This window comes from Mobula birostris, chromosome 16 (assembly GCF_030028105.1).
Source record: "Mobula birostris isolate sMobBir1 chromosome 16, sMobBir1.hap1, whole genome shotgun sequence".
Taxonomy (NCBI): domain Eukaryota; kingdom Metazoa; phylum Chordata; class Chondrichthyes; order Myliobatiformes; family Myliobatidae; genus Mobula; species Mobula birostris.
In genome coordinates this window covers 20629130-20653440 of record NC_092385.1, presented here as the reverse complement: position 1 = coordinate 20653440, position 24311 = coordinate 20629130, and the positions used below count along the sequence as shown (strand labels likewise).

Here is a 24311-nt window from a genome sequence, read left to right as displayed (position 1 = left end):
AAATTGGCTGAAAAGTATTCCACTGGACTTTAAATTGATCAACACAAAAGTAATCCGTGTACAGCAGTGAGCCACAATACACCATTTATTATAGTTACATGATTCCAGGTTCTTTTATGAGGGCAGTGTTTGGAGGAGTGTACCTGACTTTACCTTTAGTGAGAAGCTTCTGCACAAACAGCCGTTTGTCATGTGTGAGCATAAGACATGGATTTCCATTGGTCAGTATATTTTGGGCGTAAAAACGGATTCCAGTTCAGACTTTAGCTGATGCCCTTTAAACGCTTCCTGGAGACGACACAGTTCCCAGTCTGGAAAAGAAACCTGTCCCCAAACATCCCCGAAATCCAAAGCATTGATTTCAATGAATACACTCCTCCTGCCTGCCCTTGTTGATTTAAATTAATTTTGCCCTGGGTTGTTTAATGTGATTTTTTTTTCCAATTGTGCTGCCTCAGTGTATTAAGCAACACCATAAGTAGAGAGGATAAACCCCTACCACCTATAAAGTACTCCAAATAGCGTGCATCTCTAACAGCCTCTGACAACCAAGTCCAACTTGTGGCCTTCATGTGTGGCTTAGCTACTAGGCCCTGCGGAACTGTTTCTACTGACAAGATGAGGGGCAAAGGCGGGCCACTGGCGCATCAAAACCAGTTGCTTCGGGCAGGTGGGGCTCGTTAGCCTTGGACAGCAGCCCGCCTAGGAGAAGGAAAGCTCTGATTTTAAACCTCCGCTGCCGTGCGGCCATACCCACCCATGGGGAAGGCTTCAGGAGTAAACCCCGAGGAAGAAATCTGGAGTCGGGGTTCCTAAGGCAGTTTGATGTTATTCACAACTTCACCCTGGCAGCCTCTGTAACGATGCTGGTGCCAAGCTGTATCGGTGCTTGCCCTTCCCTTGGACTACATCAGTGACGTGGAGAGGGGAACCCACTGCACGGGCAACAGCTGGTTCTTCAAATCTTCCCGCCCAGGCTTGTGCCCTGGAGATGACACAGCCCACCAGAGGTGCAAACCCATGATCCCCTGGGATCGGCGGCTGCCCGCTACTAGGTAGAGAGTAACACTTTCCACTCTTAATAGCAAGTAAGTTGTTATAGTATGAGATTTGTTGTTATTCAGATCTCTTTTTAAAATTAGCTTTTTAGCATTTAGTTGCTGCTGACCAACATTCATTACTTATCCCTGATTGCCCCTGAGAAGACTGTTGCCCTGAACCGCTGCAGTCTTGCTTGTTGGAATTAGGCCCTCTTGCAATGAAGGAAAGGTGATGTATTTCCAAGTCAGAATGGTGGGAGACTCGGAGGGGAACCTGCAGGTACCAGTATTGTCATGCACCTTCTTCCATGTTCCTTTTGGTGGTGGACTTCATGGGTTGGGAGGTGGTGTTGGAGTGGCCTTTGTGAGTAACTGCAAGACTTTGAGTAGATGATACACGTTGCACCAGTGGTGTAATTAATGTATAAAACGGTGGCTGGGATGCTGGTTAGGATGCTGTCCAGTTTTCTAAGTATTGTGGAAGTGCGTTCTTCCAGGTAGATGGAGTGTAATGCATGATGCTAACTTTATTTTTGTTACACGTGGCAAGGTTTTGGGCTGTCAGGAGGTGAGCAAATTGCTGCAGGCTACCCTGCCCCTGTCTTCGAAGCAACAGTATTTGTCTGGCAGATCCAGCTGAATTTCTGGTCAGTGATATTGACCAGGATGTTAATTGTGGGGTCTCAGTGACGCCTTTAATGGTACAGGTAGATGGTTGCATTCTCTCTTGTCAGAGTTGCTCAGTGCATAGGGTTTGTGTGGCATGAATGTAACCTACCCCTTAACAGTCCACACTTGAACATTGTGGTGGTTGTAGTGTAGGGAAGCATAGACTGCTTGACTTTCCGAGCAAATAAGATAACAACTGAACTTTATGCAGCTTCTAGCTGCATCTGATTTTTACCTCTTGACCCTTTTTATGGAAAATTGTGATATTTTCCACAAAACAAAAAGTATCGGAGAGATGCAGGAATTGTACTAGAAGCTAGAGCAATTGTATTTAGCTAAAACACAGTGGTTGTATAGGGTTTTTAAGGCATGAAAGTGTGGATAGTGTGCCCACCATCTCCAGCTAATCAGTATCTGCTGTTCTCGTGAAAGCCCATATGGAAGTGGCTGTATCTGCAGAAGGTAGGCTTAGCCATAGTTAGTCACTGCCTTTTACACTGCTGGCATTTAGGGCAGCAATGAAGGTCCTCCATCTCTGCCTTTGGCCATTTGGCGGTGTTCAGGGCTGCCTTCATTATGCCTGTAGTTTCCTCTGGGTTTTCACTACTGTCAGTCATGTAAATCACGGGTGGAGTCTCAGGAATACCGTCGCACACAGACATAAGATTTTTCTTTGCTGTTACCACAACTGTTTTTTTTTTGACCAGTCAGGGTTGTTAGCCCTGAACAGAACCCCTGAAACTGGAAGACCGGCGGACCACTGACCTCTACCCTTTGACCTGCTTGGCAAGGGTGGCCATACCAAGAGTCAAAGCACAAGGCCCTGATTCCAGCCAACATAGCTCTCAGGGTCATTGAGGCACGCCAGCCTGTAAACCCTACGCCAAGGTTGTGGAACTCCTGGAGGAAACGGGGCTCTGTCATGTCTTTCTGTTACCCATCCTTCCCACGAACTCTCTATTCCCTGGATAACAATGGTCGGTGGGTCTAAAATCTTATCCATCAGCGCAAGCAAGGCTGCAGCTGCTCAGGGAGACAGTCTCCAACATCTTCTCAGGAGTTATTAAGGATGAGTAATGAATGCTGGCCAGCAGGAACTGAATATTGAAAAATTAATTTAAAAAAGAGATCTGAATAACAACATATCTCATACTTAGTGGAAAGTGCTACTCTCTACTTAGGATGTTGCTTAATGCAGCTAGACAACCCTACCTTCTGCAGACACAGTCATTTCCACATGGTCTTTCACAAGCAGGTATTGCCTAGCTACAGATAGTGGGCATTATCTATGGTCTTTCATGCATTAAAGAGCATTTTGGACCTCTGTGTATTAGCTAAATACAATTGATCTAGCTTGCAGGATAATACCTGCATCTTTCTAATGAGGGAAAGGAGTAGACATGAGGAGAAATTTCTTTGACTAAGGAGTTTAGAATTGGGAGGGTGGGATCACTACCTCAAAAGAAAGGGTGGGACATTGAAGGATCAAATGAATTTTTTCACCCAAAGCCTAATAAATCTGTAGAATTCCCTCTGCTTGAGGGATGTGATGGCTTATTAATGCATTCAGACCAGAGATCAATACTTTTCAGGCATTAAAAGAGTTGCGTGATTTAGGAATAGGGCAGGAAAGTGGTATTTGAAGTAGTAAATTAGCCGTGATCTTGATGAAAGGCAGAATGATCTTGAGGGTCTAGATGTATACTCCTGCTCCTCTTTCGTAGGTTGTTTTTTCATGTAAATCGTTTTTGCGGTTATGCAATTCAGAGTGAGTTATTTGCATTTAGTTTTTCTGAGGTCACCTTGCTATAATTCTGCATGGGTCCTGGGATAAATTTATTTGTCTGTAGAAAGAACACGAGTTCAGAAAGGTGAAGTGAATACCATTTAAATTTGGACCTAAGGGATCAGTTAAATGAAACTGTAATAGCAAAGCTTTTGGAAGACTGTGTGGATACAAAATGCACCTCTACTCGTTTTGAGGTTTCACTCCATTAAATGGTACAACAGGAATTTCTCACTCAGGGTACAGTGGATAACTGAAAACCACCTGAGGTTAGATGAGCAATCAGCTGACTGAAGCCCCCTGAAGTCCTCACTTTTTGGCTGCAATGAAACCTAGAGCACTGCTGTCTTGCTTCTGTGTTTCAACCACCTTCAGATATCAGCTGCTGGTGCCAACCATATAAGTCACGAAGAATGTGGTGGCTTTCCTCGTCAGTCAACATTCAGCCATTGATTTTACCACGCACAAAAATGCCGGAGGAACTCAGCAGGCCAGGCAGCATCCGTGGATTCTAACTGTGCTTGTTGGTCAATGTACCTAAAAATTACACAACCTTCCAGGAATGAGTGTACATGGACCGGTGGGCAAAGACAGCCTGGAGCAAAAGAAAATCTGCAGATGCTGGAAATCCAAAGCAACACACACAAAATGCCGGAGGAACTCAGCAGGCCAGGCAGCGTCTATAGCGAAGAGTAAACCGTCGACATTTCGAGCTGAGACCCTTCATTGGGACTGGGATGACAACTTGGGATGATTTCAAAATCACTAGAGTTGTAAGGTAGTTTTAATATAGTCAAATGTCAATATATGTTTGACCCTGTTTTTGTTTTTTTCCCTTCTATACTTGGCTTTAAATGTAACACAGGTTGGTTTTCACTTTCTAGAAGCTCCTCTGTTATTGTGAAGTAGATTATCCTGAGTGGTTTCCTTTCATTTTGTCTGTTTGGACTAAAGGGTTAACACTGAGGTGGTGACAGGTTTGGTGGTGATCTACCACAGGTCACACTGGTATACGGAGCACAGAATTTATGTCACATATGCCTCTAAACATTCTGCTCTTGCCTTCCAACTGCTGGCATCTAAACTGAACTATTTATCAACAAGGTGCTAAACTTGACTCTGTTTGTTCACTGATGTTGTGCTGAGGTTGTGGTATTTTACAGACTACAGTAGCCGGTTGGACAAGGATAAAGAGTTTCTAACAAGTCAGGGTATGCTGAGCGAGAAACTGCTGGACAGAATTGTTCTTCACCTGTTCAGAATCTATCCACAAGTTCTGAATAATACAGAGGCTGAAATGGTAGGAAAACTGCTCTTTAAACTCACCATGTGCTATAACTTCCAGATTTATGAACAATTTTGTTGTCTTATGAATAAATGCCTCCCATAAATTTGGTAATTTTCTTTGACAGTGGAGTTGTAGGTATGGCAGGTAGGCACAGGTTTGCAAAGATTTTCATTCCTTACTTTTCCATGATTCTTGTGTTTTTGGGACAGCAATATAAGGAGGAAGCCGTTACGGTGAATCAGTCTGTTTTGATGTCTTTCAGTATCTTTGAAACAGCACAAAGGTGAGGGTGATGGCATAGTATGAGGGACTGGAAGAGGGAAACATCGGTAGTGGTAGCACAGAGTGTCACACTCTGGCTAATATTGCCTGCAAAAGATACTTATATTTACTACTATGTTTGTCCACCAGAATTTTATTTATTTATTGAGATACAGTGTGGAAAGGGCCCTTCTGGCCCTTCAAGCTGCAATGCCCAGCAATCCCCCGATTCATCCCTAGCCTAATCATGGAGCACTTTACAATGACTGTTTAACCTACCAACTGGAACATGTTTGGATCATGGGAGGAAACCAGAGCACCCAGAGGAAACCCACGCGGTCACAGGGAGAACGTACAAATTCCTCACAGGCAGCGACAGGAGTTGATTCCGTGTTGCTGGTGCTGTAAAGCACTACACTACCATGCTATCACACAATGCCACTGTGCAAATCTTAGATTTGTACCTAATTCTCTTTTAATTGTTGTTAGTTTATGTATCATTAACTCCTAGCAGTGAAATTTTAAAAATAATACTCATTCTAATAAGCTTAAGTGGAGGAATATAAAGTTCAACTTCCCCTTTTATTCCTCAGGGGTTATCATTGAGACTATATCCACTTGGTACTGATTCGTAGTCATTAAAAGCATTATTTATGATTTATAAAATATGTTGCAATTACTCATAGCCAAAGAATCATCTCTAATGATTTTTTTTTCCCTTTACTGCAATATTGCCTCAGGTAGTCCCCCAGGAAGTATTTTCAATTTCTTCCTGTTTTCCATTTACATCCTGCTTAACTCAGAATCATTCTCCAACACAGCACCAGTTTCCTCAGGTATCTTCAAAGTTCAAAGAATATTAATCATCAGAGTATACAACCTTGAAATTCGTCTTCTCGCAGGCAGTCGGAAAATAAAGAAACACAATAGAGCCCATTTAAAAAAAAACCCCACACAGCAAAGACTGTCAAACACCCAATGTATAAAAATGAAAGAACAAATTGTGTAAACAATAAAAAGGTAAAAACTAAACACATACAACATCTTGCTGACGTGCTGCGCAATGTCCGTCCATAAAGGGTGCCTCCCTCTTTCTGATATCTGTCTGAAGCCAGTCAATTCAAACCCTGTTGAGTAAAAGCTTTGGCGCCATTGCTTAAACTGTCTATCGACTTTACTGTCAAGTTACTGTTGAAACCCTCATCAATTGCTCTATTGCTTCTTCACTGTTCCAACACTCCTGCCTTGGTCTTTTTATTTTCTATAAACAGTGTCATTGTAAATTCTCTGTCAGTGTTTTAATCTGCCTTATTTCAACCATTCCTGTGTATTTGCTGAGCTACTGTAGCTGCAACTAAATGATATCTTGCTCAAAAAATTCCTTATATTTTAGTTTCTTCTTTCTTTCTCTTTCTGTAACCTGCTCCAATACACACCTCACGTCTTTGCATTCCTCTGATTTTAGCCTTTTGTGTGTCTCCAATTTTGTTTCTGATGTCACTGGTGAATCTCGGCAACTTCAGGCTGGTGGCTAATGAAACAAAGAAAACAACTAAATACTTCTGTCAATCACTCTTTTTCTGGTAAACGATCATTGCAAGCGATAACCTCTAACCTCCCCTTGGACTTGGAGGTAATTCTATGTGGCAGAACCAAGGCGAGCTGAGGCAGTAGGCCCATCGCCAGGAGTGAGGATGACCCAAAGTTCGATTGATTCAAGTGCAAAGGTCGGGCACGGACCGAATCGAGGTAGCGGGGTCCAGGCCCCACAACGCGACAGAGCGACTGAACCCGATGTTTGGAAGATGACTTAGGTGCCAAACCAGATTAAAAAGGTCAGGGTGTCAGAGCCTAAGGCGAGGGACAGGCGAGGGAGCTTGCTGCTCTGTGTTATTTACTCAGCTCTGTGCTGAACTACGGGTCTCGGACTCTCTTTGTGAACTTCAGTTCAGAACACTATTTGCTTGCGTTTACTGTTTGCATGATTTGTTTTTTTCTCTCTCTGCACATTGGGTATTCAACTGTTTTTTTAAATGGGTTCTTTTGGGTATCTTTGTTTCTTATCTGCTCGTCTGAAGATGAATCTCAAGGTTGTATAATGTATACATACTTTGATAATAAATGAACTTTGAATTTTGAACTTTATATAGGCCATATAATTCAAGAACTTCCTCCCAAGACTTTCAACCTCTCCAACTACTATTTTCTGTTATAAAATTCTCCTGAAAGCTATAATATGGTATAGTAAACATGAGGAACTCTGCAGATGCTGGAAATTCAAGCAACATACATCAAAGTTGCTGGTGAACACAGCAGGCCAGGCAGCATCTCTAGGAAGAGGTACAGTCGACATTTCAGGCCGAGACCCTTGATATGGTATAGTATCATATTTTGTTTGATAAAGTTCCTATGAATACAATTATTTAGGTTTGAAAGCTTTTGATCTCTATGATTCCTCATGTCGGGTTTAATTTTGATTACTTAATTCATTATGTTTGTTTTTAAATGTCAGCCTTGTTCTTGAAAATCCCTCAGTAAACATCTGGCCAAGAAATTAATTGGGGAGTGACAGGTGATCATTGTCTGGTTTTCCCTGGGGTGACACTGTGACCATCAGTGACAGTCACAAGAATGTGAACAAGACTTAAGTTTCAATTTATTCACCTAAGTAATAGGCCAATGCTAATATTTGAAATGAAGGGGTTGCGTTTTTGTTTAATCTTTCATGACTAGAGTTAACTTTTCTTTTTTTGCACTGAAGTTCCTGCTGCAATGCATGATATTTCAGACAGGTTCCACCAGTGGTCTTTTTTAGATGTTAGTTTAGAGTTAGACATTTCCTGTGGTTATAGTCATAGTGCACCACAGCATATATACAAGCTCTTCGGCCCTGCAGTAAGTGAGCAGAACTGCAAACAATACTCCAAATTTGGCCTCAGGAACATCTTATACAATTTAAACATAACATCCCAATTCCTGTAGCTAATTCTCTGATACATGAAGGCCAATGTGCCAAAAGGTCTCCTTACTACCTATCAATCTGTGACACCACTTTTAAGGAATTCAAGATCGATATTCCCAGATTTCCTTTGTTCTACCATAGTCCTAAGTGTTTGTCCTCCCAAAGTGCAATACCTCATCATTGTCTGCATTAAATTCTATCTGCCATTTTGGGCTACTTTTTCCAGGTGTTCCAGACTCCACTGTAAGCTTTGATAGCCTGCCTTGCTGTCCACCACACCCCCAAATCCTGATATTATCCACAAATTTGCTCATTCAGTTTACCTTATTATTATCCATATCATTAATAGAGATGAAAAGATCAAAAGACCCAGCACCAATACCTGCAGCACATCACTAGTTACAGGCCTCCAGAGGGGCCATCATCTACTACCATTCACTGACTTCTCCCGCTAAGTCAATGTTTAATCCAATTTATTACTTTATCCTGAATGCCAAGCAACTGAACCTTCTGGAACAGCCTCCTATGCTGAAAAGGCCTGCCAAAGTCCACGTAGATAATTCCACTGCTTTCCTTCATCAACTTGAAAAACTCAATAAGGTTAGTTAGACATGACTTACCATGCACAAAGCCATGTTGACTATCCATAATCAGGCCCTTACACATTCTGCCCCTTAGACTACCTCCCAATAATTTATTTACTACTGATGTCCATAAGACCGTAAGACAGTGGTCCCCAACCACCGGGCCGCAAAGCACGTGCTACGAGCACAATTAGACTATTTGACCCATCGAGTCTGTGGTGCCATTCAGTCATGGCTGATTTTTTTCCCCCTGCTGAGCTCCACTCCCTGGTCTTCTCCACGTAACCTTTGTTTCTGTGTTCAGTCAAGAACTTATCAATCTCTGCCTTAACTACACCCAACAATTCATAAGGCCAGTGATGTTGTGGGGATGGAACTGGACTCTCTGACGGTGGTGTCTGAAAAGAGGATGCTGTCCAAGTTGCATGCCATCTTGGACAATGTCTCCCATCCACTACATGATGTACTGGTTGGGCACAGGAGTACATTCAGCCAGAGACTTATTCCACTGAGATGCAACACAGAGCGTCATAAGAAGTCATTCCTGCCTGTGGCCATCAAACTTTACAACTCCTCCCTTGGAGGGTCAGACACCCTGAGGCAATAGGCTGGCCCTGTACTTATTTCCTGGCATAATTTACATATTACTATTTAACTATTTATGGTTTTATTACTATTTATTATTTATGGTGCAACTGTAACGAAAACCAATTTCCCCCGTGATCAATAAAGTATGACTATGACTATAACAACCTGGCCTCCACAGCTGCCTGTAGTAACAAATTCATCACCCTCTTGCTAAAGAAATTTCTCCACATCTGTTTGAAATGGACGCCCCTCTAAACTGAGGCTGTGCCCTCTTGTCCTATGCTTTCCCACCATGAGAAACATCCTTTCCACATCTACTCTGTCCAGGCCTTTCAACATTTGAAAGGTTTCAATGAGATCTCCCCTCATCCTTCTAGATTCCAGTGAGTACAGACCTAGAGCCATCAAACGTTCCTCCTATGATAACCCTTTCATTCCCAGGATCATCCTTGTGAACCTCCTCTGAATCCTATCCAATGCCAGCACATTTTTTCTTAGATGAGGAGCCCAAAACTGTTCACATCACTCAAGGTGTTGTGCTTTATGAAGCCCCAGCATCACATCCCTGCTCTTGTATTCGAGACCTTTTGAAATGGCAGTCAACCAGAATAGGATACTTTGATTCCCACACGCTGTCTCCTACCAAACAGCTGAATTACTACGTGATGTCAGTAACTTTCCTATAATACCATGGGCTCTTAACTTGATAAGCAGCCTCATGTGTGGCACCTTGTCAAAGACCCTCTGAAAGTTCAAATGTACAACATCCACTGCATCCCCTTTATTTAAACTCCTCAAAGAATTCCAACAGGTTCATTAGGCAAAATTTTCCCTTGAGGAAACCATGCTGATTTTGTACTATCTTGTCCTGTGTCACCAAGTCCTCTATAATGTCATCCTTAACAATTGACTCCAACATCTTCCCAACCACTGAGGTCATGCTAAATGATCTATAATTTCCTTTCTGCTGCCTTCCTCCTTTCTTAAAGAGTGGAGTGACATTTGCAATTTTCCAGTCCTCTGGCAACATGCCAGAGTCCAATGATTTTTGAAAGATCATTACTAATACCCCTATAATCTCTACCGCTACCTCTTTCAGAACCCTAGGGTACAATTCTTCTGGTCTAGGTGACTTATGTACCCTGAGGTCTTTCAGCTTTTTGAGCACCTTCTCCCTTGTAATAGTAACTGCACTCACTTCTCTTCTCTCACACCCTTCAACATGTGGCATACTGCTAGTGTCTTCCACAGTGAAGACTGATGCAAAATACTCACTTAGTTCATTTGCCATCTCCTTGTCTCCTGTTATTATTTCTCTGGCCTCATTTTCTAGCAGTCCTATATCCACTCTCATCTCTCTCTTATTTTTTACATTCTTGAAAAAGCTTGGCTCACTGGTCTGTTATTGTCAGGCTCACTGGCCCATTATTTCCTGGCTTACTTGCCAAATACATATTCACCTAAATGATTTCATCCTCTGCAGAAAGTCCCAACATGTCTTGCTCACTTTTTAAGCCTGGGGCATACTCTCCACTGAGGGAATGTACAACTTAAGGCACAGGGAGTTAGTTAGTGAACTATTTCCATATGAGCAGGAAAACTGTGTTTTGGCACTTCCAAAAGACAATGCCTGCTGCTACTTTGCTACAATACTGAGTGCAAGCATAGATTTTGGGCTGAAGGTGTTTTCTTTAGGCAACAATCCTTTTGCTTTAAAGTGGGGACGGAAACTGCTATTGTTTTTTCTCTTCCAGTGATCGTCATACTGAATCTTGCATTTTGTTCCAAAAGTTCAGGAGTCTAAATACTCCGGCGTGCATTCGAATATCCAAACTCCTCGTTCATCTGCAGAGCAAGAATAACAAAGCCTGTAAGGAATTTTACAACGCATTGGAGATAAATGATCCTCAGGTTTACGAAAAGCTTCCAAGCAAGTATCTAGTCAGTAAGTTTCAATTTTATTAAAAATATTAAGTAAACTCTCTTTTTACTTATAATACTAGACTTTATGCAAATTCTAATAGTTATCATGAGTTAACTGTATAAGTCAATATTTATATGAACAGAAACAGAATGGGGCATATAAAAGCTGATACTGATTTAAAAAAAAACTACAATGATTTTCTGGTAACTCACCACTTGTGTAAACTTTACGTAATAACTTAACTTGGACAAGATTCATTTTGGCTTAATCACTCTGCAGTGATTTTCTCTGAATATTGGGGAAGGCACTGGAAAATGCAATGGAAAAAAATTGTCAAACTCCATAAAGAGTACACAATTACTTGGCCAGGTAACAATCCAAACGACTAAGTGGAAAATTGGCCTTGTTCTCATTGCACATATGCACAACTTTACCATTGTTGAAATAACACTCAGCCAGTTTCTCCCCTTTGCAAGACAAGTTTGGCATATAATGTTGTTACGATGACCGTGCCCCTTGAAGTCTTTCAGGGCCTAAACATTATGGGTTTTGGAACTGCCATTAATAGACGTAAGGCCATAATCTGTTCTGACAGGATTGTTGTGCAGAATTATGAAACTAACCACTAACTACATTACTTTCACAGAAATGACGGATTCAATGGGAATGAACATTGATATCTACCACAGAGAGAAGTACATACTTAATAACAGGGGTAATGTACTTTTAGAATACAATTTCTTTTAAATTAATGGAGCAGTTTATTTAGATCAGAATTTAGGTTAGATGTGAACTTGTTTATTGTATGCAATTGTCAAACTATAAGGAGAAATGCAGCAGGAGAAGTTCACAAGCCGTCGTTTATGAAGTTAACAATTTAAGCAATATGAATTCATTAAGTTTATTCCTTTACCTTTTGAAATTTGATTTTACCCTGCAATTATGTTAGTACTAACATTGGTGCAACAACTGAAGTTCTATTTTCTTTCTGAGTTGTCAATTGGTTAGATGCCAGGTGAAATTATGTGGTACTAGTCCTCATTGAACCATGGCCTACTTAATAAACAATTTAACACCAATTTATGATAGCTGTTGGTGAAGGAAAAGATACGCCGACAAAGGTTCAGAATTTTGACAGAATTTTTCAGTTTTTCTCTTGGCATTGGGTATGTAGCATACTGGTTAAGTTATAGGGCTGATAACCTGAGGTCAGAACTATTGATCTGGAGTCAAGAGTTTTACCATTCTGACACCTGGGAAGTTTATATTTAAATAATGAATTAAATCTGGAATAAAAACCTAGTATTGGGTGAGGTTATCATGACATATAAAACCCTATTCCATTCACTGGTCCATAAAGAAAGGGTATTTGCTGTCCTTCCTCAAGCTCATCCAGAAGTGACTCAAACCCATCAACATGGTTATCTCCACAGCCTTTTGAAATGGATTGGTTGATCGGTGAGGGTGGGGGAGAGATGGCGAGGAATTAACGATAAATGCTAACTTTGCCAGTCACATCCACATCCTGCAAGCATATATAAAAAAAAACTCAGCCATCTCATTGCATTTTGATGATTCCTTGTGAGGCACGGTGGTGTCGCAGTTAGCGCTATTGTTTTACTGTGCCAGCCAGTCATCAACAATCAGGGGTTCAATTTCTGCTGCTGCCTGTAAGCCTCTCCCAGTGATCACGTGGGTTTCCTCTGGGTGATCCAATTTCCTCCCACATTCCACAGACATATGGTTAACGTTAGTGAGTTGTGGGCATGCTATGTTGGTGCCAGAATCATGGTGACACTTGCAGGCCGCCCAGCACATTCCTTGCTGATTTGATTTGATGCAAAGCTACACATTTCACTGTATATTTTGATGTACATGGGACAAATAATGCTAATCTTTAAAATATTTCATCATCATCATCATCATCAGGTGCCGTGCCCAGTTTGAGCTTTGACTGCCATGGCCCACACACTCTTGTTTCGGGTCAAGTGGACCAATTCATTGGTATTCATTTCCAATTCTCTGGCTGCTGTCTCCATCATCATTTGTCTTTGCCTTCCTTCCGTTCAATCTTTCCCATGATTATCGTGCATTCTAACTCCTCTTTCCTAATTACATGTCCAATGAAGTTAAGTTGCCTTTTCATGATCTCATACATTATTTCTCTTTTTGTGCTTGCTCTGTTCATGATATCCTTGTTAGATATTCGTTTCGTCCATGATATTCTTTGCATCCTCCTCAAAAACCACATCTCTGCTGCTTCAATTCGTTTTCTCATGTTACTAGATATTGTCCAACATTCTGAGCCATATAACATAACTAGATAAACGTAACATTTCAGTACTCTGAGGTGGGTTGTCATGCCTAGTTTAGTGTTGGTCAGTATATTCTTCATTCTTGTAAAGGTGTCTTTTGCCATCCCTATTCTTCTTTTGATGTCCATGTTGCACCTGCCATCTGATGTCACCCAGCTTCCTAAGTAGCAAAAGTTCTGTACTTGTTTTATGTCTTCCTCGTTTATTTTCAGCCTGCAGATAGGATTCTCCTTCTTTTTGGATATCACCATACATTCTGTCTTTTCGCAATTGATAAATAGACCCATTTTTGCACTTTCTTCAACAACTGTATCAATTAAGTTTTGTAGTTCTTCCTCCGTACTTGCAATTAACACAGTGTCATCTGCATATCTGAAATTATTGATGTTTTCAACGCCAACTTTGATTCCCAAGATGTCTCTTATTTTTTTGTAATGTTGTTTCACTGTACACATTAAACAAATCAGGGGAGAAAACACACGCTTGTCTAACGCCTCTCTTGATTTAAAATCTAAAATCTTTACTTGAATTATATTTAGCAATGAGAATTGTATTAAAATATTGTAGGATAAGTGCAATTTCAATAGTAATATGCCTCATTAGTTTAGGTATATAGCCATATAACCATATAACAATTACAGCACGGAAACAGACTATCTCGTATGTTACAGATATTATCGGGTTCGCAGCATAGATATTACGTAACTGGTAATTTTCCATAACTTGGGGAGATAACATCACCAATGTTACTTATGTCTCCTCATTTCAATGTTATATTGAGATTTCGCTATGCCGCAAATAGTTAATGCTTTATAGATAGTTTGACGGTCGTTGATACATTCTTTAGATAATGATGTGTAATATGTTTGATCTGATTTACTTAAAATGCTTTATAAAAGTTTACTCTAACCTGTTTTCTATTGTGAAATGGAAAGAATGAAAGGGCCCTGGTGAATTTTTGAAGCACAATATTAATTGACAACAGCTGTATATTTGTTGTTAGGGCCACAGGCTAGTTTTTTTTTGAAGAGTTTAAATCCTTTGACACATTTCCCTCTTTCCCCCTTTGCACAGAAGTCGGGTGAATTCCGCCTGTCCAGTCCTTACCAGTTCTAGGTGGGAGAGAACGATTAAAAGAAGTACAAGTTGCTAGCATATAGCTCTTGAGCCTAAATATATTCTCTAAGTATATGAAAAACCTGATTTGATTTGGCTAATTGCAACTTTTTTATATAAGGGAAGGGTGTTGTTTTTGTCATCTATTCACAGGATGCAAGTGTCACTGTCAAGTTGAGTATTTTATTGCTCATTCTGTGTGAACTTAATGTGAGCTTTGGACTTCAGAATTCGTGGTTGCTCTCTTGAGCCTACTTTACGATTGGCTTTTGGAGTGAACTGTAGCCTGTCTAAACTCCGAATTAAATTTTTAATCTAAAATCCAGAATAAATTGTGTTCATTTTCTTTTAGGTCCTGCTTTTTTTCTGGCTTGCTTTAGTGTTGCAGCTGGGTTGGCTTTCCTGCTTTATCACTGCAAGGAAGGTAAGAGTTTACGAGTAAAGAAAGTGATGATTAAAACTAATTTTAGACTGTTGGCTGACCCAAAGTCTTCAAGCGGATAAAAGTTTTGACTTTTGCTTGCTAAACATACTCTGCAAAAGATGGCTGAAGATTGTATTGTTTTAGGGCAAACTGCAATGCCTAATATTTAAGCAACACATTTATAGTAGCAGGAGTTTTGCAGTTATTATTTGTTCAATCAAAACTACGTGATATGTCAGAAATGCTGGGTGAGAGAAAATGAATCACCAGAGGTTACTTGAAAGCTTTTAGAAAGGTGATGGCTGTAGATAGTTAAGAAGAAGTTTGAGAAAGCACAATTACACGGCAGTGAATGAATAATTAAGTAATAGTGGTGGAACAGAGGAATCAGAGGTTCCAAGGTAGGCAACTGTTTGAAGGTGTGCGCAGAGTACTTTTGTTTGAGCACTTTGTGAGGTAAGTAAGAACACAAAGATCTTGAAATATATTTGGGGAACCTTGAGTTTGTGTTGCCTGGAATTCATGACAGGTGATTGTCGAGGACTTTGTGAATTTATGTCTATTGATTGTTTGGGAAGAGACCATGACTGGCAAGGCCAGCATTACTGTCCGCCATTGCAGTCTTTCCAATGGAGGCACTCCCAATGTGTTGCTGAGTGGGGAAAGGGCAGACTTACCAAGTCTATGTGATGTATAACTTGGAGGGGAAGCCGTAGATGGTGATACTCCCATGTATTTGAAAGGTTTGTCCTTTCTGGTGATAGAGATTTGAGTATATGGGAGAAACCATCTGAGTAACATAGGAGACCATAATGCATTTTGTGGATGGTGCAAACTGTAGCCATAATGCCCAGTCATGGGTGAAATGAATATTTAAGTGGTGAGTGATATGCAAACCAAATACTTTGCTTGATGGTGTGGAGTTTCTGTAGTGTTGTGGAGCTGTGGTCATTTAGCAAATGTGAACTTCAATGTGCCTCCGATACGATTTGCAGATGGTGGAAAAGTTTTGGCACTTCAGGATGTGAGTCCCATGCCTCTAGATACTCAGACACTCACCTCTTCTTGTAGCCAGAGTATTTATGTGGCTGAAGAAGGATCTCAGCCCGATACGTCGACTGTTTACTCTTTTCCATAGATGTTGTCTGACCTGCTGAGTTCCTCCAGGATACTTTATATTTTATTATCGCCAAACTATTGATACTAGGACGTACAATCATCACAGCGATATTTGATTCTGCGCTTCCCGCTCCCTGGATTACAAATCGATAGTAAATATTAAAAATTTAAATTATAAATCATAAATAGAAAATAGAAAAATAGAAAGTAAGGTAGTGCAAAAAAACCAAGAGGCAGGTCCGGATATTTGGAGGGTACGGCCCAGATCCAGGTCAGGATCCGTTCAGCAGTGTTATCACAGTTGGAAAGAAGATGTTCCCAGATCTGGTTGAATGAGTCTTCAAGCTCCTGAGCCTTCTCCCGGAGGGAAGAGGGACGAAAAGTGTGTTGGCTGGGTGGGTCGTGTCCTTGATTATCCTGTCTATTGTGTGTGTTGCTATTTATGTGGCTCGTCCATTTGAGAGATTTCTGGGGCATGACTCGATAAAAACCCTTTAGTTGGAGAAGGCTGTTTCCTGGCACTGTCATCTTATGCCTGAATGTTGCTCAGGCCTTTCTGCGTGCAGCACGAACGGTTTTAATTTGCTCTAGAATTGTAACACTGTGGCATCAGCAAACATCCCCACATCTGATGTTATGATGGAGGTAAGGTGATTAGTAAGGCAGCTGAAAACGGTTGAGCAAGGACAGTGCCATGAAAAACTGCTGCAGTAATGTCGTGGGACTGAGAAGATTGACTTTCAGCAACCCCAACTATCTTTTTTTGTGCACAGTGTGATTCCAGCTGTTGGAGTGCATTCCACTTGATGTCCATTGACTTCAGTTTTTTCAGTGTTCCACAGCTGATCACGTACTGCCTTGACGTCGAGGACAGCCACTCTGAGCATCCGCTGGTTAGTCTTTGACAAGCTCTGGAATGAAGTGGTCTTGCCAAACTTCAAACTGGGCATTGATGAAGAGTAAATGTAAAACTTACTTGGGATCATCATAACCAGCACTTTCCATTCCTTTTCCGGTGTTTGGGAATACACTGATTAGGTAGTAATTCACCAGACAAAGTTTGCCTTGATTTTTTGAGAACATGACACACCCAGGCAATTTTTCATCCTGTATGGTAGGCACAATTTTACTATTGTACTAGAATGGGTTGGCTAAAAGTGTATCTGGTTTTGTACTAGATCTATACTTTTGTATAGTGCAACATACTTTACCGTTCTCTGGGCTGATTCCACTTTTCATAAGGGGTGGATCGAGTTGGTTGAAGACTGGTCTCTGTTGAGTGGGGGTCTCAGGAGGAAGCAGAGTCGGGTCATTCACTCAACACTTCTGACTAAACACTGTTATGAATTCTCTGGCCTTGTGTTGATCTCATTCGGAGCCCTACAGTCACGAGAACCACTGACGGAGAAGTCCCCTCTGACCTGCTGCTGATTTGTCCATCACGTAGATGCTTAGTCATGGCAGGTCTGTAGGGCATTGATGTGATCCAGTGCTTGTGGCACAGTTTCATTGCATCAACTGTAAGCTCATTTTGCTGATCCGCAGACTTGGGGTCCTAAGTTACAGCCTCACCAGTTAGTCTCCACCTCACTGTTTGGTATTTCTGGAGAGTATTCTTAGCATTTCCTTCAGCACTCTCCATTGAACCAGGGTTGACGCTCTGGTTTGATAATGGTTGGATGAGAGAAACGCTACCCCAGGAGCTTGCCAAGTGTGGTGGTATCCCACAGCTGCATCTGGTGCTCCACAGCAGCTCATGGACACTCAGTTCTGAAGCGCCCGATCTGTTCTTACTCTCCTGCAATGGCAGTGGCTGCAGCATCATGAAACATGATGCAGTGTCCGTGACACGATACTGTCTCCATAAGCGCTGCAGGATGGTCATAAGTCGGTAGGCTGGTAATAATGAGGTGAAGGTTTACCACCGATGTTGAGTTCTAACAGGAAGGAAGTGGAGATTAACTGGAACATCAATTGAGAAAGAAAATTGAAGTGGTAATTAGAATTAGGACTTAAAACAGTGGCAAGTGAATTCACAAAGAAGAACGTTGCCTTGGTAACGAGTATGGTTAAAGCAGCATATAGCTAATTAAAGGTTTATTGTTGCCATGCTAATTGAGCCAAGAAAGTATCAAATCGATCATCTCTCCCCTTGTCACTTACATTATTTGCTACAGAAGGTGATGCACGAACTCAAAAGGTTTAACGAACCTCCCCGCTACACTTGATCAATAGATCAGGTTGACATGGATTTTTAAAATTTTGTTTTTATAACCAGACATAGGAGGTAGAAAGCTAAAATGTGAAAGTGTGCTTCGTGATCAAGTTTACCTGTTCTTTGATACTGCATGTAGAGTTCAGCTGACATCTAAACTTATTAATGATAAGGTTTAATAATAAGATAAATCTTTTATTTAAAATCTCCACACAGGCATAAGCCATTTACTGCCAATGAAACGTTATAATATTAAAAGAGATTGTTTTGTGGCAATTTTACTTAAGACTGCTAACGTCAGGTCAATTTCACCTGGATTATTTTATTAATTTATAGCGAATATAAATTAATTCAAATTATCAATTGTTTAGAAAATTAGTACTTTAAAGCTGGGAATCAAATCAGCAATTTCCACATCTAAAATTGACTTTGCATCATGAGTCTTTATCATTTTATCTACAGATTCCAAATTTGAAAGTACTGCAAAGAAAATTGTTGGATTTTCTTACCTCGGTTTTGGAAAAAGAGCAAGAAGATACTTGTTAGCATATTTGGAAGACCAATCAAAGAGGAACTGATGATAGTGCTTCAGCGAACAGCATATTGATGTTATCTGAAAATGTCTGGGAATACGTGCACTCCCATTTCCTAGGGCAGTTCTTCTGCTGCTACCAAAGAGATAAGATTTTCTATTTGTACATGAATTATATGCACTTGCCATTTTCCTGCTGCAGGTCAGCACTTTTGGGCCATGAACCTCAAATAAGGCAATGTTATAGTAAATAAATATTAAGAAATGCATGTGTTGTTTGCCTCCTGTGCCCTCACAGTACTGGCTGATATGCATAACAGATATTCCGCTATCCAGTCTTTTTTAATGACTATACCTTAAGACTTAAGTCAGTCATTTTGGATAGCTTACTGAACTCCAACAAGTAAAACTTCCAAGTGTTCAGGCTTTGCAATGGATATTACTCTCTGAAATTTTTGATATTTTCCGAAATAAGTTAAAACTTCCAATGACGTTTGGTACTGTAGGTTCAGTTACAAGGCAACTAGATGACCAGGAATGTACTTTCTGTTTAAGTAGATATGAATGAAGGGATGGCAGTAGAAGTTAACTCAAATCTGTTCAAACAATGAACTGTCATCATCTTCTATAAATAGAGATTTTTGCAAAAAGTTGGCCGTCCTCAGAAAATCTTCTTTCTTTGAGCAAGAAGGCAGTTTCTTAGGCTCCAAGATTTCTTGGATGCAACATAAAATACTCAATCTACAGGAGTTGCAGTTACATTATAATTGTGTGAAAGCAAACTAAAGCAATCCATTGGAGATGTCCTTGCCTACATCAGTATTGTCTTCTCCCCCCCCTCCAATATTTAGCGATCAACATTTAGCTGTAGTTTTAAAAATTGGTTTTGATTTATCCAACTGTGCCATCTGACCTGAGAATGGTTTAAGATGGCACTGGTGACACCTCACTGGCAGCAAACAAAACTATCATCTGTTTTATTAATCACATTTTTTCTGGAAAACAATCACTGCAACCAGTAGCCTGTCACTTCCCTTTTGGAGCTGAGCTTTTGAACCGCCTCTACCACCTGGCGTTTTTGTAGTGTGAACTGAAGTCTGGAAGGTGCAGGGCAGTTGTGGCGTGGGTGTGTCTGGGCCGAATCGAGGCAGTGCGGCCTGGTCCCGAGATCAAGGAACGTGCATGTGTACGGCCATCGCTGGAGCGGATGTGGAGCTGATTTGAAGCGGCAGGGTCGAGGCAGTGGGGCCCAGGCCTGAAAGCGAGTAACAAGCTGATGTTTGACTGATTTAAGTGCCAGTCCAGATTGGAAAGGTTGGGTAAAGGCAGAATCAAGGCAGCGGGGTCCAGGCACGAGAGTAAATCAAAGTGGCAGGACCCAGGTCTGAAAGAGAGGAACGAGTTGAGGTCTGGCCGATTTAAGCGCTGGGCCAGATTGAAAAGAGCAGGGTTTTGGGGTCAGAGGTGACGGACAGGCAGGTGTTCAGCTCTCTGTCCGCCAAGGTTTACTCATTTCTGCGCCGAACTAAGGCTATGGCCTACAACTAACAGACTCCTGGTTTGGCTGTGACTGGCCTCCTGGCTGTGAACTCACTTACATGAACTTTAGTTCTGAATGCTACTTGCTCATTTTTTTACTGTTCAAATGTTTTTTTCTTTAGCATCAAGGGTGTTTGATGGCTTTCGTTTTTGAATGGGTTCTATTGGGTTTCTTTGTTTTGTGGCTGCCAGGAAGGAGATGAACCTCAATGTCTTCGAACTCATTGGCCCAGATAGAGCTGAAGCTAACCTGCAAGGCCCTGCTTTGTGATGGAACCTGAGATGATGTATCTGGTCACGTGGATGAGTCAGAACAAACTCCAGCCATGAATTTCCACTGGATGTTTGTAGTGGAGAGTAAAGTTCATAGTTCAAAGAAAGTATAACAGAAAGAGCAAATAAGAACAGTTTAACACTTTTGAGTAATTAAACACTATTTAAACTCCAAACAAAATAATTTAATAGAAAATATAACTTGTTTTATTCTTGACTTTCTTCTCAGTAGTTTCATGATCTCTATTCAAATTAATGTGCTGAGAACAGAACCCACAATGTGGGCGCAAAGGAATCTCTTACATCCTTAGCTGAAGTTGCTGCTGAAGCTCGGCCACTAAAATCAGGACTTGCTAGTCCATGTTCCAGTTCTGCCACACACACTGGCAACTCTGCTTGTCAATATAGATATTATAACCTAAGAGTTCTATCAGGAATATCTGGGCTCTTGGTGGAAAGGGGACTGTGAATCCATTTGCGAGAGGTGTTAAATGAATTTTTGGAGACTGGGAAAGCCTGCAAGGCCCCTGCAGCATGATGGCAACCTGCCCGTGAAGTACTTACCTCCTTGACCTTGTGCTTGGTGCCGACACATGGACTCAAATAAGCCGCTTTAAAGGGCATTTTGATATGTTCTTCTACTCATTTATCAGTTCTGAAGTTTCAATCTCTGATTAAATTTTGGTTGCTGATGTTCTTGATTTTATAATGAAATTATACCACAATAGATCCTTTGGTATGGAGGTTCTGACCGTTGGCGATCTCTGTTGCACCATTTCCACGGGTAAACACTTGGATCTATTGTCATCCCGCGTGAGAAATTGAATCACTTCACAGCTTATCAGGAGCTTGAACCCTGGCCAGTAATTGTAAATAAGCACAGGATTGAAGGCTTCCCATTAAAGCTAATCTGCAAATTACACTGCATTTTCTGATGAGAAGGTATTAATCTTTTTTATGTCACCAAGAAACTGTTTCCCTCTATCAGTTCCTAGTCAAACAGAAGATATTTAACTGGAGTTAGGAAGTTGAAACTTATATTTATATAATCGCCCAATATACTCTTTAAATCTCAATTTTGTATTTAAGATTATAGCTGATAATGGTTATGTTCCTATAACTGTGTGACTTTTATTTAGCAATGTTGATGTTTTGCATCTATAAACATACCAAATGGAAAGCATTCTCAATTCAGAATCATAACTTGTAATCAGATGATTATTCATTAAATTCATTAGATTTTTTTATTGCTATTTCATTGATTTCTGTTAAATGGTAGAACTTGTAAAATTTGTTTGGATTACTTAAAGATGCAAATTGTCTTGCATCCTTCATACAAATAGAATTGTTCTGTGGTCTCACTTTGAGCCGTGAAGTGCTGGAAGCTTTGGTCTTTCTGGCTTCAGGGAATTTATGGAATAACACTGTTGTTCTTTTTGAAATAATGAGGTCAAGAGAAAATGTCAAGTACATTTGACATTTCTTATGGAACACAAAGCTGTTGCCTATAAATCAGGAAATAGAAAATATAAGGCATCAAGGTTGAGTGTTTTTGAACTTTTGTCCCAGTGTAAAATTCCTTTTTATTTATATACACACATACACTTTTAATATTAAATTTGATTGCTTCTCGTTACTCTTTGGTGATGCTATGCAAAAAGATTTGCTTGGTAATAGATGAGATTAACTGAGAGCTACATCTGTACTAATATGGAGAGAGAGGAGAGTGTCTGTGTTCATCATATAGGTGTTAAGATTGCTGAAAGAGAAAGTGAACAAAGAGCACCAATTTTCAGGGAATTGCTATTTAAAAAATAGAGTATAATATTCGAGGCATTGTGATGCAAAAGGTGAATGCAGAAATCAAGCTAGTCAGAAAGAGAGACAGAGAAGTATGCAGGTAAGTAGGACAGGTTTGTTACATTGGTGTAGTTACATTTCCAGCAGTATTAATCAACGCCCATACAAGCCACCAGTCATAAGCCCATCGCTGTGATGTATTTGGCAGTAGCACTGTTGTTCCAGGTTTCCTTAAAGGAGCATGACTGGAGTCCAGGCATCAGCAGTGTTTTATAATAATAGAAGCAAATCTCCGGAATTCTTTGGCGTTATCCCTTTCGCTTTTGAAAGCAAGTTACCGAGATGTTCCTTTGATATTGATACCTCAGACCTCGAGATAGTAATTGAAATGATGTCGTTATCCCAGTGTCTTGCAGACCAATAGTTATTTTTTCTCCATGAACTTGTTTGTATCAATTGGAACATAAAAAGGGGAAAAGACATGAATGTTTGAATCCAAAGAGTTAACCAGGTTATGCAAGAAAACGAGGTGAATGCAGAACCAGATGTGCATATACCAGGGCACAATGTCAATGTCAGTCCTGGGTTTGTTTATTTTTTTTCACAGTTTACCATGACTAAAACCCAAGCTTCGTCATGAGCATTTGTAATTAGCAATAAATAAACATTTGTCAACATGTCATGTGTATCTTACTGTGTCAGCTTTCAGACTCTGTGGAAAGCATTGAAACATTCCAATCAAAGGACAACATTTAAGTATTCGGCTTTGAAAGTTCTAATTGCAGTACACTTAGCTCGCGCTAATGTGACAAGTAACATATTACTCAGCTCCATAAATTATGAAATGATCATAGAAGCATACAGCACAGAATTAGCCCTTACAGTCCACCTTGTTGCCTATCTACACAAATCCCATTTGTTTACATTGTTCCTATGTTTAGTTCAGAAGTCATCTGTAAGGAGTCTGTATGTCCTCCCCATGGAATGTGTGGGATTTCTCCATGTGCTCTGATTTCCTCCCACAGTCCAAAGACTTACTGGTTAATAGGTTAGGTCGTTGTAAATTGTCCCGTGATTAGTTGAGGGTTAAGATGGGGGTTGCTGGGAGGTGCGGCTCGAAGGGCTGGAAGGGTCTATTCCATTCGATAAGTAGATAGAATGAATTAGATTAGACACCCCTTCCCTATGTAAGCATCTATCCAAATGGCTTTGAAATATGCAACAGTGTTTGCCTCCCCTGGCAGCTCATTACAATTATTCACCATCCTCAGTGTGAAAATGTTACCTCAGGTCTGGTTCAAAAGTCTCCCCTTTCATTTTAAACCTGTGCTCCCTTGAATTTGACTCCCTGGTTCTGGGAGAAAAAAATAGCTTTCCTCCCATCCCAGCAATTGATCCGGTGATCCTTTACAACACTCCCTTTAGGGCAAGCATATTATTTCCCTCAGGTAACGGGTCCGAGCAGACTCACAAGGCCTTCTATAACTGAGGCCAAATCCTTGCTCCTGTAGTCAAAACCTTTTTTTAAAATTTTGTCAATGAAGACCAACTTATCATTGGAGTTTTAAGTGCTTACAGCAGCTGCACGATTGCTTTCAGAGACTGGTGTACAATGACACCCTTACTACATTGATCAGCAAGACAACACAATCGACATCCAGTGACCACTGTACTAGATACCTCCTGGTACCTAATAAAATGGCCGCTGAGTTCATGTTCACAGTCTTCTGCTGCCGTAGACCATCTTCAATGTGTTGTGCATTCAGAGGTGCTCTTCTGCGTACCACTGTTGTAACATGGTTACCCGAGATACTGTCACCTTCCTGGCAGCTTGAACCAGTCTGGCCGTTCTCCTTTGATCTCTCTCATTAGCTGC

General features: G+C 40.8%; 1 protein-coding gene across 2 annotated transcripts in view; it reads left to right on the top strand.

Moving 5' to 3' along the window:
• Positions 1–23104, top strand: part of card19 (caspase recruitment domain family, member 19) — a 28112-nt gene extending 5008 nt beyond the window's left edge. Inside the window, exons 2-7 of one of the 2 annotated variants that reach the window (XM_072280389.1) lie at positions 4659–4795; positions 7311–7420; positions 10933–11123; positions 11749–11817; positions 14886–14957; positions 18754–23104. In XM_072280389.1, the coding sequence (XP_072136490.1) occupies positions 4659–4795; positions 7311–7420; positions 10933–11123; positions 11749–11817; positions 14886–14957; positions 18754–18869 (695 nt within the window). In that variant the 3' untranslated portion in view covers positions 18870–23104. The remainder of the gene's footprint in view (positions 1–4658; positions 4796–7310; positions 7421–10932; positions 11124–11748; positions 11818–14885; positions 14958–18753) is intronic. The other variant, XM_072280390.1, reaches the window with a different exon arrangement.
• Positions 23105–24311: the final 1207 nt, after the last annotated feature.